The sequence below is a fragment of the Temnothorax nylanderi genome, unplaced genomic scaffold, assembly GCF_030848795.1.
Source record: "Temnothorax nylanderi isolate EJ_2023f unplaced genomic scaffold, tnyl_v1.0 TNYL_tig0047_pilon, whole genome shotgun sequence".
Taxonomy (NCBI): domain Eukaryota; kingdom Metazoa; phylum Arthropoda; class Insecta; order Hymenoptera; family Formicidae; genus Temnothorax; species Temnothorax nylanderi.
In genome coordinates, this window is record NW_027249109.1 from 1,277,062 (window position 1) to 1,295,102 (window position 18,041).

Below are 18,041 nucleotides of genomic sequence, written 5' to 3' on the forward strand. Positions count from 1 at the left end.
GCGGCGGCTGCCGGCTGGCTTTTTCGTATTTCGGAGCGTACGGTTTTCTAGTTCGAGGTATCGTCGCTGTGTGTATGTGAACGCGTGTGCGATGCTGATGTCTTCCGTCACCTTCGCGAGAACGATTCTTTGAGAAAATCGAGAGGCTGATTCAGTCGCAGATTACCGGTGAGGTCAATCATCAGCTGTCCACGGCGATATGGTGAGATTGGTGAGTGAGCATGTTATACTTGCTGTACTTGCATAACTGATGTCCATTTCTATTAATGTAGATTCATTTCTATGTCAGTTTAACATTGTTAAATTTGTAGTGTCAAATTATACTAAATTTGAGTTATTTTTAATCATTTTTATAGGTCGCCACTTAATGTCAGTGTGTGAACACGTGTGCGATGCTGTTTTCCGTCACCTTCTTGAGAACGAGGATTCTTTGAAAAAACCGACGAGGCTGGAGTCGCAAATCACCGGTAGGTCACTGATCGGCTGTCCGCGGCAATATGGTGAGTGAGCATGTTACACACTTGCATGACTGATGTCCATTTCTATTAATGTAGATTAATTTCAATCTCGGTTTAACACTGTTAAATTCGTAGTATCAAATTATAGGTTCAACTTGAGTTATTTTTAATCATTTTTTATAGGTCGCCACTGCTCCTACTTAATATATGTCACTAATTTAACTGAAACAGTGTTAATTTGACTAAACTATTAAACCAATTAAAATTATTATAATTAATTATTATTAAAATAATAAATTTCGACACACATGTTAGTTAAAAATAACAAAGTGTTATTTAACTTTAAGTATTGATTTAAATTTCACTATTTAATATTTAACAGTAAATTTACTTTTTATCTTTTTCAAATTCTAAGAATTAGAAAAAGATAAATTTACTGTTAAATATTAAAGGATGAAATTTAAACCAAAATACTTTAAGTTAAGTGTCATTTTGTTATTTTTAACAAACTTTAATCTCGGTTTAGCTTACTTCTGATCCTTTTTCTAATTCCCAGAATTAGATAAGCTAAATCGAGATTGAAGTTAATTTTGTACTGATAGAAATGGACTTTAATCCTTCGCAATCCAAGATATTCCTTGCAAATGAGAGAAGATCAGATACTTCAATGTCATTTTATCGACTGGTCTAACATGAATCAAAGAATTTCTATTACTTGGCGGAATTTATGGAAATTCTAAAAATATAGCTTGCCGATTATGCCAATTATTGTGCTTACATTGTAAAAGAATATTCACTTGCAATTAACTTGGCTGAGTTCAACATTAAACATGAAATCTGTTTGAATATGTAAAATATCTAAATTCATTTTGTTGCAGAAGTTCTATCTAAAAAAAATTGTAGGCATAATAAATGCTTTTATAATTAGAAGAAAGGGAGAAATAGTCACTGATATATTATTACAAAAAGCTATACATATAAATAATATTTCCATGTAAAAATATATTGCTGATATTTAAGTTAATAATAAATTCTCCGACAACAGAAATTTAAGTACAATTTCAATTAAACTTATACAAATTTAATAAGTAAATATTTTCTACAAAACTTTTTTTGCTTTTACTGTAATAGTCACAATGTAAAGCACCTTGATATTCAGAATATTTCGATCTATCCCTGTCGAATGTCACTTAAGAACTAGCCTCTCTTCTTGTTTCATGTAACGAAGTAACCTTCTATTTAACTAGACGTGTCTGTTACGCATGCTCATAACAAAAGTTCTCGAAAATGTGAGGACGAATGCATATTCCAGGAATTTTTTTCCCTTCACTTCTTTGTGAGAAGTAGTCACAACAAAATATTCATACTATCAGGTGAATAACCGTACCATTGCATTACCACGCGAATATTCGCACACACGCGACGTGTCACATTCTCATAAACTAATCGATTTAGGATGTTGTAAATAATATCAGGTATAGATTGCTTATAGCCAATTATTTTAATAAGAAAAGAAGACGTAAATTTTCAGTACTACCTGTTCCATAATTTATAGATTGTATATTTAATATCTAATATACATGTAAGTGAGAAACGAATATGACACTGCATCATTTTTATAAAGCCACACTTTTGCAATTTCTCTCGTATTTTAATTAGTCATTATGATGGAAAGGTTGATGAAAACATGACATATGTATGTTTTTTCAACATACAGCGGTTGCTGTACCGTGAGCGACTATAGTCGGTAGTACTCATACCTTTCGTAGTAGTTATATCCTTTTGTAGAAATTGACCGTAGTCGGCGTAATAACGAAAGAGTTAAAAACATTTCTCGTTTTCTCTTGTCCGTCCAAGTAGCCGCTGACGAAACTTGGATAACAACAGGTGGGTGTGATGACACGTATATGCATATGCACTATATTCCCATCACGCACGCGAGATCGATTTTATTACAATGCATACAATTGCTATTTACGGAAGATTTGGGTACACAAATTTAAAGAGAATTAATAACGAAAATGTGTCTGTACGACGTAACTATTATGTAATCTGTCTGCCCCGACAGCGTATTTAAACATCATAATAGTAATATTTTACAACAATTTAATAGTAATTGTCATAAGTATTTTTCTATCGACTTAAGTAGATACGCTCGCGAGAGTATTCACGATTACAAACAATACTCAAAAACAAAACACACATAATCACATCAAAATGCATAATATAAGGAGAAAATTTACATTTCTCTCACTTTCTCTATCATCTTCTCGTTGTGTGCAAACAAATATATAACCATGCAACTGATGTTTTTACTAATTAAAATATATATTTTGATAAAAATATGGTTATTTAACAATATAAACTTAATAGATAAATAACTGTGAAGTTTAAGATTTTAAATACACGAAATAAAAAGTTTGATTAAATTTTTTTAAATTAAATTGATTAAATTTTATATATTAAAACATAATACGGATTGCACAATAAACTTTAATAAATGTTTAGTAATGCCAAACGAGGTTTTAATATGATACTTATAATTAAACACAAAATTATCTTACACTACAAAAAGTGACCATTGTATAACAGGAGATATTTTTCCAACGGTGAGATAAATTGGTTTAGAGCTTCTTGTCATTAACATCAACAAATCTTCTGTGATTTTTGGATCCATGATGTACCATTTATTACTGTATGCTGCATAATATAATTTATTACACTTGAAAAAATCAAAAGCACTTTTAGTTATAAATTATTGAACAAATTGTCCCATAACTAAAGTACTTACATATCCTTTTGTAGAAATTGACCGTAGTCAGCGTAGTAACGAAAGAGTTAAAAATATTTCTCGTTTTTTTTTGTCCGTCCAAGTAGCCGCTGACGTAACTTAGATAACAACGAGTGAATAAACGTGGGTGTGACGACACGTATATGTACTACTATATTCCTACGCACGCAAAATCGATTTTATTACGATGCATACAATTGCTATTTAGGGAAGATTTGGGTACATAAATTGAAATAGAATTAGTTTGATACTTTCAGTATCATATTAACCGGAAACGTCTCTGTACGATGCAATTCTTATAATCTGTCTGCCGACAGTGTATTTAAACATGTAATAGTGATATCTCATAATAATATATTGATGATTGCCATAAGTATTTTTCCATCGACTTAAGTAGATACGCTCGCGAGAGCATTCACGACTACGAACAATACTGAAAAATAAAACACACATAATCACAAGCATGTGTGAAAATCTGATAAATTGCATACGAGTCATTTTTACAATTATGAACCAAATTTTTGTGCATGCAGGATGTATATTATGATCAGAACAGATATCTATAGATTATGATTTATTTAACTTTAGTTATGTTTACAAGTATTATTATTACAACAGAATTCTCCACAAAAATAATTCAATAAAATTTATTTATTTGCAAATAACATCAATACAGGCATACTTCTTAAGCCAAAGTATAATTCTATGAAAAGTTGCATACAATTTTGGAAAAGAGACTTCACATTCTTCTCACTTTTTTAATCAACTTTTGTTGTATGCAAAACGGATATATAACCAACGGACGTTTTTATTAACTGAAAAACATATTTTTTAATGGTTACAGTGTAAATTAATAGTATTAAATTAATAGCATGAGCTTAGGTATATAATTGCGAAGTTTAAGATTGTACATATATAGATGAAAATAAAAGATTTGAATTATATATATAAAAATGTAGTACATTGTGTAATGATTTTTAACAGATTTGCAGTGACACCAAACAATATTTTAATGCAATAGTGAAACATTAAAATATCTTACACTGCAAAAGGTGGCCATTGTCACAGGAAAAATTTTTCCAACCGTCAGATAGATTGGTTTAGAACCTCTTGTCATTAAGAACAACAAATCTTCCGCAATTTTTGGATTTAGCGTGTACCATTTATTACTAAATGCCGCATAATATATTTCATTGCACTTGAAAATACCAAAAAAGCACTTTTAGATATCAATTATTATATACATTATTACACATCTAAATAAAAAATTTTCACTATCATATAATAGTACATATAGAGTTAATTACACAACATTTAATTTACACATAAAGAAAATGTATGCAACCAACCTGGGACATCAAAATTTCACCGAGAGCGCAATATAAACACATATTTGCAAATATGTTAAAGACGATAGAAACAAAATATACTATGTGAGCGAAGGACATATCGTTTCCTTCGTCGAATAGCTAATTAATTTATGAAATAAATGAAAAGACATAGCTATTTTTATTAACACTAATTATGAATTTTATAATAATATGCTATGTAAATATAATAATTTTGTATCAGAATGTATTTAATACTAATATACATTAATTCAGGTCAATTTCTTTAAACAATGTCTTATCCAAACTTTGCGTTTTAAAATACTTACATTAATCATTCGAAATCCGTAGAAAGCAAGAAGTACCGTAAAATATGTAAATAAGCAGAGAAGTATTGTGCTATATGTATCTTCAATAACACCAATAGTCCTATAAAAAATGTTTCATGTATTAAATATATTCTATAACATATTTCATATAGATTCTATTTACATATATCTTATAGAAAACAAACCTAAGCAAACGGATATGCTTTACTATGCAGCACTTTAGAACTTCGTGGTAATTTATGTTTTTATCCAAATATTGCAAATGATTCTTAAGAATGTCTAACTGACCGCATATATGAAAAACCAGAAGACTCAGAAAATTGTCTATTGCAGTATAGGCCATCGTGGAGATAGCTGTATATATGGCTTGATTAATAAATGTCAATTCGTATTGCGGTCTTTTTGTTATATCGTAAATATAATGAGTTTGTAAAGGCAGTGGCCTTCCCGGATCAGTAATGTTGGGAGTAAGTCTCATCAATATTCCAAAAGCAGGCAGTACTGCGACAAAGAAGCACCCTAATCCCATTACAGAGTAGGAGCAAATAATAATTATACGTGCACTTTGCGCTCTTCGCATCATCAAGCTTCTCTCTCGATCACTTTTTAACTTTATCCAATCGTTCGCGATCATATTCATAATCGGTACAATAGCTTAAAAATAAACAATTTACAGCGTTGCTGAATTAAAATATGTTAAGTTCAACCTTAAACAGTAAAAGGTACAGAAAAAAATTCAATAAGAATTCGAAACAATGTCACTGTTTTGGTATTTAAAAAAGAATATATTATAATTATAAATCAGTAAAAATATTTTCCGTAATCTACGAATCTGAATGTACATAAATATCGTACAAACTCTATTATTTATATAAAAGTAAATTTATTATAATTTGGTATTTTATATACAAAATAATTAGCAAAATCAAATTTTGTGAAAAATATTTTAATTAAATGTTGGATATATTTGATTTTAAAAAAATTATACATACTTTTATGTACATAATTTTTGAAATATAAAAAACACCGAAAATAAAAATAACTATGAATTATTTAGTAAGTACATGGTCTACTATCCATATAGAAAAAAGATATATTTATATATGACCTTATTTCATTTATGTCAGTTATGCGATATGTATTTAAAATTATTAATATTAATCTAAACACTTAATTTATGTATAAGTTATTTACCATACTTTTATAGCTTATAAATACGATCAAATGATCATTACCTTCTTTTTTCCACCAAAAAATCACAATTCTAATCAAGCAGCTTATGAACGGTAAAGTAAATTGTAAATTATCTAACATTAGCAAACTGTTTCCGAAAATATTTATCAAGGAATGTATAGAGGGAATAAGAACGCTGATTAATCCCAACAAAGTTACCAGCACTCGAAAATTGCACATTAATTTCTGCCGAGGATTTCGTGCGACCTTAGGCCAAAGTCCAATCAAATTTAAAGTAAAACGGTTTAGTTTCACTGCCCATTCGAAATCTACCTGCGGAAACCTTGATAAATACAAAGCTCATAAGTAAAAGGATTGTAAAATTCTAATGTAATATATACTCAAATACATTCATATAATTAGACCAAACGGACTGTGTGTAGTAATTAAAATTAAAACATCTTTAAACACTTTAATTTGGGTTATTCATGCAAGCATAAAGATTATTTTAGAAATAATAAATAATTATTGAACAAAATTGATTGATTTCAAGTTTGTACAGTTAGATATAACTGACGTTATTACAATAGTTTGATATGGTAAAAAACACAATTTACTGCAAAAAGCGATAATCCAGATTTTTTGTTAACGGTGAGAAAAAAAGGTATAGATTCTTCTTATTATTATTATTATAAATGATATCACTGCTTGCATACAATTGCAACATAAAATTCGTCGTTAAGATTCTTTCACATACAATTACAATAATCAAAACCATGAGCACCTTGATATCCGTCATATTTCGAACTTTCCATGTTCAATGCTATCTAGAGACTGGCGTCTCTCTCTCTTTCATGAATCGACGTTACCTCCTATGCCGCGAAGAGCATTTCTTGCGCATGCTTATACCACTTTTCGAAAGTATTGAACGATCAACTTGTACTTAATAAAGTATTTTAAATATTCTGCCTCTACTGTCGTTTCGAATTTCCGTCAAGTTTCTAGCATCGAAACATGTGCGAATAAAAAATTGCACGATAACAAGTGGATATGCTTGATGAAAAAACGTACATAAGTGCACCAGTTATATTTCCAGGCTTCTATAATCCTCTGCTGCTTATAACTATTGTTTATAGGAGTAGACTGTACAAAGCTTATCGTGCATTGTCCCAATGGTGTTAATTTTTTACAATAAATTTGCAAAAATTTTATTGTTTGTTCTTATAAGTATCTTTAATATAATTGTTATTAAATAAATTATTTTTAAAATATTTAAAATCTTTAAATCAAGTAATTCAGATTTAATAATACATTATATAAAATAAATGGTTAAGTTAAATATTTTAAATACACGAAATAAAAAATTTAATTAAATTTTTTAAATTAAATTTATTAAATTATATATATATTAAAACATAATATGAATTGCACAATAAACTTTAATAAAAGTTTAGTAATGCCAAACGAGGTTTTAATATAATACTTATAATTTAACATGAAATTATCTTACACTACAAAAAGTGACTGTAACAGGAGATATTTTTCCAACGGTGAGATAAATTGGTTTAGAGCGTCTTGCTTAACATCAACAAATCTTTTGTCATTTTTGGATCCATGTTGTACCATTTATTACTGCATGTGGCATAATATATTTTATTACACTTGAAAAAATCAGAAGCACTTTTAGTTATAAATTATTGAACAAATTGTCCCATAACTAAAGTACTTACATATTCTTTTGTAGAAATTGACCGTAGTCAGCGTAGTAACGAAAGAGTTAAAAACATTTCTTGTTTTTTTTTGTCCGTCCAAGTAGCCGCTGACGTAACTTAGATAACAACGAGTGAATAAGCGTGGGTGTGACGACACGTATATGTACTACTATATTCCCACGCACGCAAAATCGATTTTAATACGATGCATAAAATTGCTATTTAGGGAAGATTTGGGTACATAAATTGAAATAGAATTAGTTTGATACTTTCAGTATCATATTAACCGGAAACGTCTCTGTACGATGCAATTCTTATATAATCTGTCTGCCGACAGTGTATTTAAACATCATAATAGTGATATCTCATAATAATAGTGATTGCCATAAGTATTTTTCCATCGACTTAAGTAGATACGCTCGCGAGAGCATTCTCGACTACAAACAATACTCAAAAATAAAACATACATAATCACAAGCATGTGTGAATATCTGATAAATTGCATACGAGATATTTTTAAAATTATGAACCAAATTTTTATGCATGCAGGATGTACATTATGATCAGAACAGATATCTATAGATTACGATTTATTTAATTTTAGTTCAGTTTGCTAATTTAATTATTACTTAATAGAACTCTCCACTCAAATGATGCAATAAGATTTATTTATTTGCAAATAATACTAATACAGGCATACTTCTTAAGCCAAAGTATAATTCAATCAAAAGTTGCATAATATTGGAAAAGAAACTTCATATTCTTCTCATTTTTTAAATCAACTTTTTGTTGTATGCAAAACGGATATATAACCAACGGACGTTTTTACTAACTAAAAGACATATTTTTTAATGGTTACAGAGTAAATTAACAGTATTAAATTAATAGCATGAGCTTAGGTACATCGCAAAGTTTAAGATTGTAAAAATATAGATTAAAATAAAAGATTTTAATTATATATATTAAAATGTAGTATGTACATTATACAATGATTTCTAAAAGAACTGCAGTGACATCAAACAATATTTTAATGCAATAGTCAAACATTAAAATATCTTACACTACAAAAAGTGGCCATTGTAACAGGAGAAATTTTTCCAACAGTCAGATAGATTGGTTTAGAACCTCTTGTCATCAAGAACAATAAATCTTCTGCAATTTTTGGATTTAGGGTGTACCATTTATTATTAAATGCCGCATAATATATTTCATTGCACTTGAAAATACCAAAAAAGCACTTTTAGACATCAATTATTATATACATTGTTACACATCTAAATAAAAATTTGTCACTACCATATAATAGTCTATAGACTACAGAGTTAATTGTACAACATTTAAAATTTGCACATAAAAAAATATATATACAACTAACCTGGGACATCAAAATTTCACCGAGAGCACAATATAAACCCATACTTGCAAATATATTAAAAACAATAGAAACAAAATATACCATGTGAGCGAAGGACGTATCGTTTCCTTCGTCGAATAGCTAATTAATTTATAAAATGAATGAAAAGACATAGTTATTTTTATTAACATTAATTTGGAATATTATAATATGCCATGTAAATATAGTAATTTTGTATCAGAATGTATTTAATACTAATGTATTTATTAATTCAGGTCAATTTCTTTGAACGATATCTTATCCAAACTTTGAGTTTCAAAATACTTACGCTAATCATCCGAAATCCGTAGAAAGCAAAAGTTACCGTAAAATATGCAAATAAGCAGAGAAGTATTGTGTTATATGTATCTTCAATAACATCAATAGCTCTATAAAAAATGTTTCAGGTATTAAATATATTCTATCACATATTTCATATGGATTTTATTTTTTTATATATCTTACAGAAAACAAACCTAAGCAAACGGATATGCTTTACTATGCAGCATTTTAGAACTTCGTGGCAATTTATGTTGTTATCCAAATATTGCAAGTATTTCTTGAGAATGTCTAACTGACCGCATATATGAAAAACCAGGAGACTGAGAAAATTGTCTATTGAAGTATAGGCCGTCATGGCGATAGCTACACTGATGGCTTGATTAATAAATGTCAATTCGTACTGTGGCCTTTTTGTTATATCGTAAATATAATGAGTTTGTACAGGCAGTGGCCTTCCTGGATCAGTAATGTTGGGAGTAAGTCTCATCGATATTCCAAAAGCAGGCAGTACTGCGACAAAGAAGCACGCTAAACCCATTACACAGTAGGAGCAAATAATAATTATACGTGCAGTCTGTGCTCTTCGAATCATCAAGCTTCTCTCTTGATCACTTTTTAACTTTATCCAATCCTTCGCGATCATATTCATAATCGGTATAACAGCTTAAAGGTAAACAATTTACAGCGTTGCTGAATTAAAATATGTTAAGTTCAACCCTAAACAGTAAAAGGCACAGAAAAAAATTCAACAAAAATTTGAAACAATGTCACTGTTTTCGTAATTAAAAAGGAATATATTATAATCATAAATCAGTAAAAATATTAATTCCGTAATCTATGAATCTTAGTGCACATAAATATCGTACAAACTTTATTATTTATATAAAGGTGAATTTATTATCATTTGTTATAATATTTTTATGTACAAAATAATTAGCAAAATCAAATTTTGTGAAAAATATTTTAATTAAATGTTGTATATATTTAATTACAAAAATCATACATACATGTATGTACATAATTTTTGAAATATAAAAAACACTTAAAATAAAAATAACTCATGAATTATTTAATAAATACATGTTCTATTGTCTATATAGAAAAAAGATGTATTTATATATGATTTCATTTCATTTAAGTAAGTGAATTATGTATTTAAAATTATTAATATTAATTTAAACACTTAACTTATGTATAAGTTATTTATCATACTTTTATAGCTTATAAATACGATCAAATGATCTCTTATACCTTCTTTTTTCCACCAAAAAATCATGATTCTAATCGTGCAGCTTATAGGTGGTAAAGTAAGTTGTAAATTATCTAACATTAGCAAACTGTTTCCGAAAATTTTTATCAAGGAATGTATAGAGGGAATAAGAAGGCTGATTATTCCCAACAAAGTTACCAGCACTCGAAAATTACACATTAATTTCTGCCGAGGATTTCGTGCGACCTTAGGCCAAAGTCCAATCAAGTTTAAAGTAAAACGGTTTAGTTTCACTGCCCATTCGAAATCTACCTGCGGAAACCTTGATAAATACAATGCTCATAATATAGAAAAATTATACAATTCTTATAACATACTGAAATACATTCATAATTAGACTAAACGGACTGTGTGTAATAATTTAAAATAAAATATTTTTAAAAACTTTAATTTGGGTTAGTCATGCAAGTATAAGGATTATTCTAGAAATAATAAATAATTATTAAACAAAACTGATTGATTTCAAGTTGGTGTAGTTAGATATAACTATAACGTTGTTACAATAGTTCGATATGATCATAAGAAGCACAATTCACTGCACAAGGCGATAATCCAGACGTTTTGTTAACGGTGAGCAAAATAAGGTATATATTATTATTATTATTACAAATAATACCACTGCTTGCATACAATTGTAAAATAAAATACGTCGTTAAGATACTTTTCACATACAATTACAATAATCAAAACCATGAGCACCTTGATATCCGTCATATTTCGAACTTTCCATATTCAATGCTATCTAAAGACTGGCGTCTCTCCCTCTTTCATGAATCGACGTTACCTCCTATGCCGCGAAGAGCATTTCTTGCGCATGCTTATACCACTTCTCGAAAGTATCGAACGATCAACTTGTAGTAAAGTATTTTAAATATTCTGCCTCTACCGTCGTTTCGAATTTTCGTCAAGTTTCTAGCAACGAAACATGTGCGTATAAAAAATTGCACGATAACAAGTGGATATGCTTGATGAAAAAACGTACATAAGTGCACCAGTTATATTTCCAGGCTTCTATAATCCTCTGCTGCTTATAACTATTGCTTATAGGAGTGAACTGTATAGAGCTTATCATGCATTGCTCTAATGTTAATTTTTTACAATAATTTTGCAAAAATTGTATTGTTTGTTCCTATAAGTATCATTAATATAATTGTTATTAAATAAATTACTTTTAAAATATTTAAAATCCGTAAATCAAATTATTCAGATTTAATAATACATTATATAAAATAAACGGTTAAGTTAAATAAATGCCTGGCCAAAAATTTACGAAAAAACAGGTACGTCTAATAACGATTTTCTTAAGATTTATTTAAATTCTATATTTGTACCACTACTAAGAAAATTCTCAGTATTCCATTCAATTAATGCATTAAAATATATTTATTTGTAAGTAACATATTAATAGTTGTAGCATAGTTGAACTATAGTTTTCTACAAAAAATTGCATAATATAGGAAAAAAATTTACATTTCTCTCACTTTTTCTATCATCTTCTCGTTGTGTGCAAAACGGATATGTAACCAACTGATGTTTTTACTAATTGAAATATATATTTTGATAAAAATATGGTTATTTAACAATATAAACTTAATAGATAAATAAGTGAAGGTTAAGATTTTAAATACATGAAATAAAAAATTTAAATTTTATATATTAAAACATAATACGGATTGCACAATAAACTTGAATAAATTTTAGTAATGCTAAACGAGGTTTTAATATGATACTTATAATTAAACACAAAATTATCTTACACTACAAAAAGTGACTGTAACAGGAGATATTTTTCCAACGGTGAGATAAATTGGTTTAGAGCGTCTTGCTTAACATCAATCACAAATCTTTTGTAATTTTTGGATCCATGTTGTACCATTTATTACTGCATGTAGCATAATATATTTTATTACACTTGAAAAAATCAGAAGCACTTTTAGTTATAAATTATTGAACAAATTGTTCCATAACTAAAGTACTTACATATCCTTTTGTAGAAATTGACGTAGTTAGCGTAGTAACGAAAGAGTTAAAAACATTTCTCGTTTTCTTTTGTCCTCCCAATTAGCCGCTGACGTAACTTGGATAACAACGAGTGAATAAGCGTGGGTGTGACAACACGTATATGTACTACCATATTCTCACGCACACAAAATCGATTTTATTACGATGCATACCAATTGCTATTTAGGAAAGATTTGGAAAGATACACAAATTGAAAGAGAATTAATTTGATACTTTCAGTATCATATAAAACGGAAACATCTCTGTACGATGCAATTCTTATAATCTGTCTGCTGAGAGTGTATTTAAACGTCATAATAGTGATATCTCATAATAATAGTGATTGCCATAAGTATTTTTCCATCGACTTAAGTAGATACGCTCGCGAGAGCATTCCCGACTACAAACAATACTTGAAAATAAAACACACATAATCACAAGTATGTGTGAAAATCTGATAAATTGCAAACGAGATATTTTTAAAATTATGAACCAAATTTTTATGCATGCAGGATATTTATTATGATCAGAACAGATTTCTATAGATTACGATTTATTTAATTTTAGTTAAATTTACGAGTTTTTTTATTACTTAATAGAATTCTCCACGCAAATAATGCAATAAAATTTATTTATTTGCAAATAACATCAATACAGGCATACTTCTTAAGCCAAAGTATAATACTATGAAAAGTTGCATAATATTTTGGAAAAGAAACTTCACATTCTTTTCATTTTTTTAATCAACTTTTTGTTGTATGCAAAACGGATATATAACGACCAACGGACGTTTTTACAAACTGAAAGACATATTTTTTAATGGTTACAGAGTAAATTAACAGTATTAAATTAATAGCATGAGCTTAGGTATGTAACTGCGAAGTTTAAGATTGTACATATATAGATTAAAATAAAAGATTTGAATAATTATATATATTAAAATGTAGTACATTGTATAATGATTTTTAATAGATTTGCAGTCACACGAAACAATATTTTAATGCAATAGTCAAACATTAAAATATCTTACACTACAAAAAGTGGCCATTGTAACAGGAGAAATTTTTCCAACAGTCAGATAGATTGGTTTAGAACCTCTTGTCATCAAGAACAATAAATCTTCTGCAATTTTTGGATTTAGGGTGTACCATTTATTATTAAATGCCGCATAATATATTTCATTGCACTTGAAAATACCAAAAGCACTTTTAGACATCAATTATTATATACATTGTTACACAACTAAATAAAAATTGGTCACTACCATATAATGGTCTATAGACTATAGAGTTAATTGTACAACATTTAATTTACACATAAAGAAAATATATATACAACTAACTTGGGACATCAAAATTTCACCGAGAGCGCAATATAAACCCATATTTGCAAATATATTAAAAACGATGGAAACAAAATATACCATGTGAGCGAAGGACGTATCGTTTCCTTCGTCGAATAGCTAATTAATTTATGAAATGAATGAAAAGACATAGTTATTTTTATTAACATTAATTTGGAATATTATAATAATATGCCATGTAAATATAGTAATTTTGTATCAGAATGTATTTAATACTAATGTATTTATTAATTCAGGTCAATTTCTTTGAACGATTTTTTATCCAAACTTTGAGTTTCAAAATACTTACGCTAATCATCCGAAATCCGTAGAAAGCAAAGGTTACCGTAAAATATGCAAATAAGCAGAGAAGTATTGTGTTATATGTATCTTCAATAACATCAATAGCTCTATAAAAGATATTTCATGTGGATTTTATTTACTTATATATCTTACAGAAAACAAACCTGAGCAAACGGATATGCTTTACTATGCAGCATTTTAAAACTTCGTGGTAATTTATATTTTTATCCAAATATTTCAAATGATTCTTGAGAATGTCTAACTGACCGCATATATGAAAGACCAGGAGACTGAGAAAATTGTCTATTGAAGTATAGGCCATCATGGCGATAGCTGTATAAATGGTTTGATTAATAAATGTCAATTCGTATTGTGGCCATTTTGTTATATCGTAAATATAATAAGTTTGTAATGGCAGTGGTCTTCCTGGATCAGTAATATTGGGAGTAAGTCTCATCAATATTCCAAAAGCAGGCAGTACTGCGATAAAGAAGCACGCTAATCCCATTACACAGTAAGAGCAAATAATAATTATACGTGCACTTTGCGCTCTTCGAATCATCAAGCTTCTCTCTTGATCACTCTTTAACTTTATCCAATCCTTTGCGATCATATTCATAATCGGTATAACAGCTTAAAAGTAAACAATTTAAGGTGAATGCCCCAATGGCCGGACACTGGGATGTGTCCGGCCATTGGGACATTTACCTTACAGCATTGCTGAATTAAAATATGTTAAGTTTAACCCTAAACAGTAAAAGGCACAGAAAAAATTCAACAAAAATTTGAAACAATGTCGCTGTTTTCGTAATTAAAAAAGAATATATTATAATTATAAATCAGTAAAAATATTAATTCCGTAATCTACGAATCTTAATGCACATAAATATCGTACAAACTCTATTATTTATATAAAGATGATTTTATTATCATTTGTTATAATATTTTTATGTACAAAATAATTAGCAAAATCAAATTTTGTGAAAAATATTTTAATTAAATGTTGTATATATTTAATTACAAAAATCATACATACATGTACATAATTTTTGAAATATAAAAAACACTTAAAATAAAAATAACTCATGAATTATATTTAATAAGTACATGTTCTATAAAATGTTCTTAAAATATAATCTAAAATATTTTATTTATTAGACAACGTATTAAACATTCAATACACTATTACACTATACAGTGATCGAAAAACGATATACTGCGCCAATGAATAATTATTTCCATCAGTAACAATTAATTAAAATTGATTATGAAATGCTCACTTTGCGATCTGTTACATCTGCCCACTTCCTCAGCTTAGGTTCTTCTTTTCTTTCTGCATTGCTATTTCTTCATGGCACTTACATCTATTTCGTAAAACAAACAAAATATTTATTACAATTAAACGTGATTACAAGTAATTACTAGAATATAATAATCGTGCGGCTTTGCCATACCTTGCACGATACTCTCGAAATTAATCACACGCGACGCGTACTTCATCCGCTTTCAACTATAGCATTATTCTCGCATATTTTTATTCTCGCGTATACTTACTACGCGTATCCCTATCTACGTAGAGTACCGCCCTAAACGTACGCGTAATCTTATCTTTTACAGGCAATTCCGTTTTTACCGAACAACAGGGCAACTAAACACAATCGCCGCCAATTGTATAAACGGTTCGTTGCGTCGCAATTTCGGGAGTGCCGCTCGAAATCGTTGAATTTTCGAATATGACAATTAAAATCGTCGCATTTTCGGGAGTGCCGTTCGAAGTTGTCGTATTATCCGGAAGCGGATCGCGCGATTTTAATAATTAACAAATAGAAAATATAAAATATTTGTATAATTTTTTATATGTATAAAATTATACAAATATTTTATACTTTTTATTTGTTTATTACCTGCTTTTATGTTACAGAGTAAAGTACTTCCTTCCCATGGGTACAACCTTGGCGAGGTGGGAAGGCTCAGTACCCAGTACGAGGATTTTACCCAAGCAAAACTCTCGTTCTGCTTGGATAAAAATCTAAAGACGGGGAAGCTAACGTACCCTCGTCCGCCGATTTAATTGAATGAACGAACCGCAGCCGGTTCGTCGCGTTTGCTTCGGGAGTGCCGTTCAAGTAATCGGACTAAAGCACTTTTTAAACGGGAGTGCCGTACAGTATCGCGCGAGAAAGACTTTTACTAAAATTAGTCCGCGCGCGATTGTAGTTTATTATCCGCGAGTGTTTCTCGCGAGTGTCCTGTGCGGTGAGAGAAGGAGGCCTGACGTCCTGAGAGGAGGAGGAGGTCTGAGAGGGACATCGGGCCCCGGCGGAGCAACCTTGGGGTAAGTATCACCTTTTATCTGCATAAAATTAATAGTTTTTCCTCATTTATTCGGAGTTTTATTTCGATAAGCTAAAACTAATTAGAAAAAAAGAAATTATTCAAAATTTTATAAAAATTTATTTTTGTAAATATTTTTTCCGGAAAATAGATAATTATATCAGTGAATCTAATTGAAAGACGAATTTAGATGCGCGTAAAATTATGTGTATCTTTTGAAACATTTATCATTTTCAGCGCCTCTTTAATTTATATCTTTCGTTTTGTTACAGTATCATCGTAGTTACGTGGCCGAATTACTCCGCCCGTTGCGCATCGGATCGGTGAGTGACGAATTTTTTACAATAGTATGGGGTAACGAATTTGTGAGACCTATATTAGATATATTTATGTATTGTATCCATATAATAGTAAGATAAATGCGACTTCTTACAAATTCGTTGCTCTAAAATGGATAGACTAGATCAGACTAGGCTAAATAATTAATCCTGGAGCATCATCATTATTTATTGTGCTTACGGGAGAATGCATCCATAAGCACATACATTATGTCGATGCATTATTTATTAATGCATCTAATGTTATTTGTATCGCAGAAAATGCGAAGTATACCAGTCGCCTGAAATTTATAGGCAATTATTTAAATTTGGCAAATATACACGGAGAAAAAAATAATGTTGTATCAACAGCCTGAGTCTAATTGGAAATAATCTTGTTAATTCAATACATTATGCTTTTGTTTTAATAAAATAAAACAAGATTATTTCCAATTAGACTAATGCTGTTGATACAACATTATTTTTTCTCTGTGTATATTTTATTGAGGACGAGCATGGCCTAGTAGACAGCGCACTGGTCTATTGAGCCAAAGGTCCCGTGTTCGATTCCCGGTAGAGCTAGAAAAATTTTATTCGCTCGTTCTCCTCTCGGAAGGCAATGGCAAACCACCGAAGAGTATTCTTGCCACGAACACTTCTCTGAAAAAAACATAGCCGTTCGGAATCGGCGTTACTTAAACTGTAGGTCCCATATACAATGTGTATAATCTACGTGTGCAACACATGTATATGAAGAGAAGTCACCACGCTCGGACACGAGTAATAAGTAACGATGATGGTGATGTATATTTTATTATATATAAAGATATTAGTTTCTTGTGCAATATTAAAATCAATTATTTAGATTTATTACATTAATTACATTTTTTAAATTTATTTTTAAAATTATTAAGAAATACAGAAAAAGACAAAGAACTAAAATAAAGTTTTATAACGTTTTTCGAATATAAGATTTTATTTAAGTTTTTTGTGACTTTTATTTTTCGT

General features: G+C 29.3%; 3 protein-coding genes across 5 annotated transcripts; all 3 read right to left on the minus strand.

Annotated features, from left to right (window-relative positions):
- Nucleotides 1-2,977: 2,977 nt before the first annotated feature.
- Nucleotides 2,978-7,373, minus strand: LOC139772256 (odorant receptor 9a-like). Of its 3 annotated transcripts, none has more exons than XR_011718093.1 (8): nt 6,864-7,373; nt 6,142-6,408; nt 5,092-5,560; nt 4,907-5,006; nt 4,599-4,718; nt 4,292-4,447; nt 3,250-3,682; nt 2,978-3,158 (listed from the first exon to the last, which is right to left on the minus strand). XR_011718093.1 is itself a non-coding variant. In XM_071705790.1 (7 exons), the coding sequence occupies exons 1-7, from the start codon at nt 6,892-6,894 to the stop codon at nt 4,008-4,010; spliced, it is 1,200 nt and encodes a 399-aa protein (XP_071561891.1). In that variant the 5' UTR covers nt 6,895-7,373; the 3' UTR covers nt 3,807-4,007. The 3 variants fall into 3 exon arrangements, 1 of the variants encoding a protein (XP_071561891.1); XR_011718094.1 differs by lacking the exon at nt 4,599-4,718 and adding an exon at nt 3,932-4,064 and having other exon boundaries at nt 6,864-7,372; XM_071705790.1 differs by lacking the exons at nt 2,978-3,158; nt 3,250-3,682 and adding an exon at nt 3,807-4,064.
- A 1,064-nt stretch (nt 7,374-8,437) lies between these two features.
- LOC139772257 (odorant receptor 9a-like) lies at nt 8,438-11,014 on the minus strand. The gene is made up of 6 exons (XM_071705791.1): nt 10,718-11,014; nt 9,661-10,129; nt 9,474-9,573; nt 9,167-9,286; nt 8,852-9,007; nt 8,438-8,623 (listed from the first exon to the last, which is right to left on the minus strand). Exons 1-6 carry the CDS (start codon nt 10,893-10,895, stop codon nt 8,570-8,572), a joined length of 1,077 nt encoding a protein of 358 aa, XP_071561892.1. The 5' UTR covers nt 10,896-11,014; the 3' UTR covers nt 8,438-8,569.
- A 2,337-nt stretch (nt 11,015-13,351) lies between these two features.
- Nucleotides 13,352-15,882, minus strand: LOC139772136 (uncharacterized). Its single transcript, XM_071705547.1, is given in 2 exon segments — nt 13,352-15,015; nt 15,837-15,882. Coding segments are annotated over 2 exon segments (729 nt in total). The 3' UTR covers nt 13,352-14,332.
- Between the last annotated feature and the right edge of the window lie 2,159 nt (nt 15,883-18,041).

Excerpts from the sequence above, each read along its gene's own strand:
- LOC139772256 (XM_071705790.1), bottom strand. The coding sequence starts at position 6,894 with ATGGAAAGTTCGAAATATGACGGATATCAAG. Across the intron at positions 5,007-5,091 it reads AAGCATATCCGTTTGCTTAG|GACTATTGGTGTTATTGAAG; the intron begins GTTTGTTTTCTA and ends CATTTTTTATAG. Across the intron at positions 4,065-4,291 it reads CAATGGCCACCTTTTGCAGT|TTAATAAAAACGTCCGTTGG; the intron begins GTAAGATATTTT and ends TATGTTTTTCAG.
- LOC139772257 (XM_071705791.1), bottom strand. The coding sequence starts at position 10,895 with ATGTGTAATTTTCGAGTGCTGGTAACTTTGTTGGGAATAATCAGCCTT. Across the intron at positions 9,574-9,660 it reads AAGCATATCCGTTTGCTTAG|AGCTATTGATGTTATTGAAG; the intron begins GTTTGTTTTCTG and ends CATTTTTTATAG. Across the intron at positions 9,008-9,166 it reads GTGAAATTTTGATGTCCCAG|TGCAATGAAATATATTATGC; the intron begins GTTAGTTGTATA and ends GGTATTTTCAAG.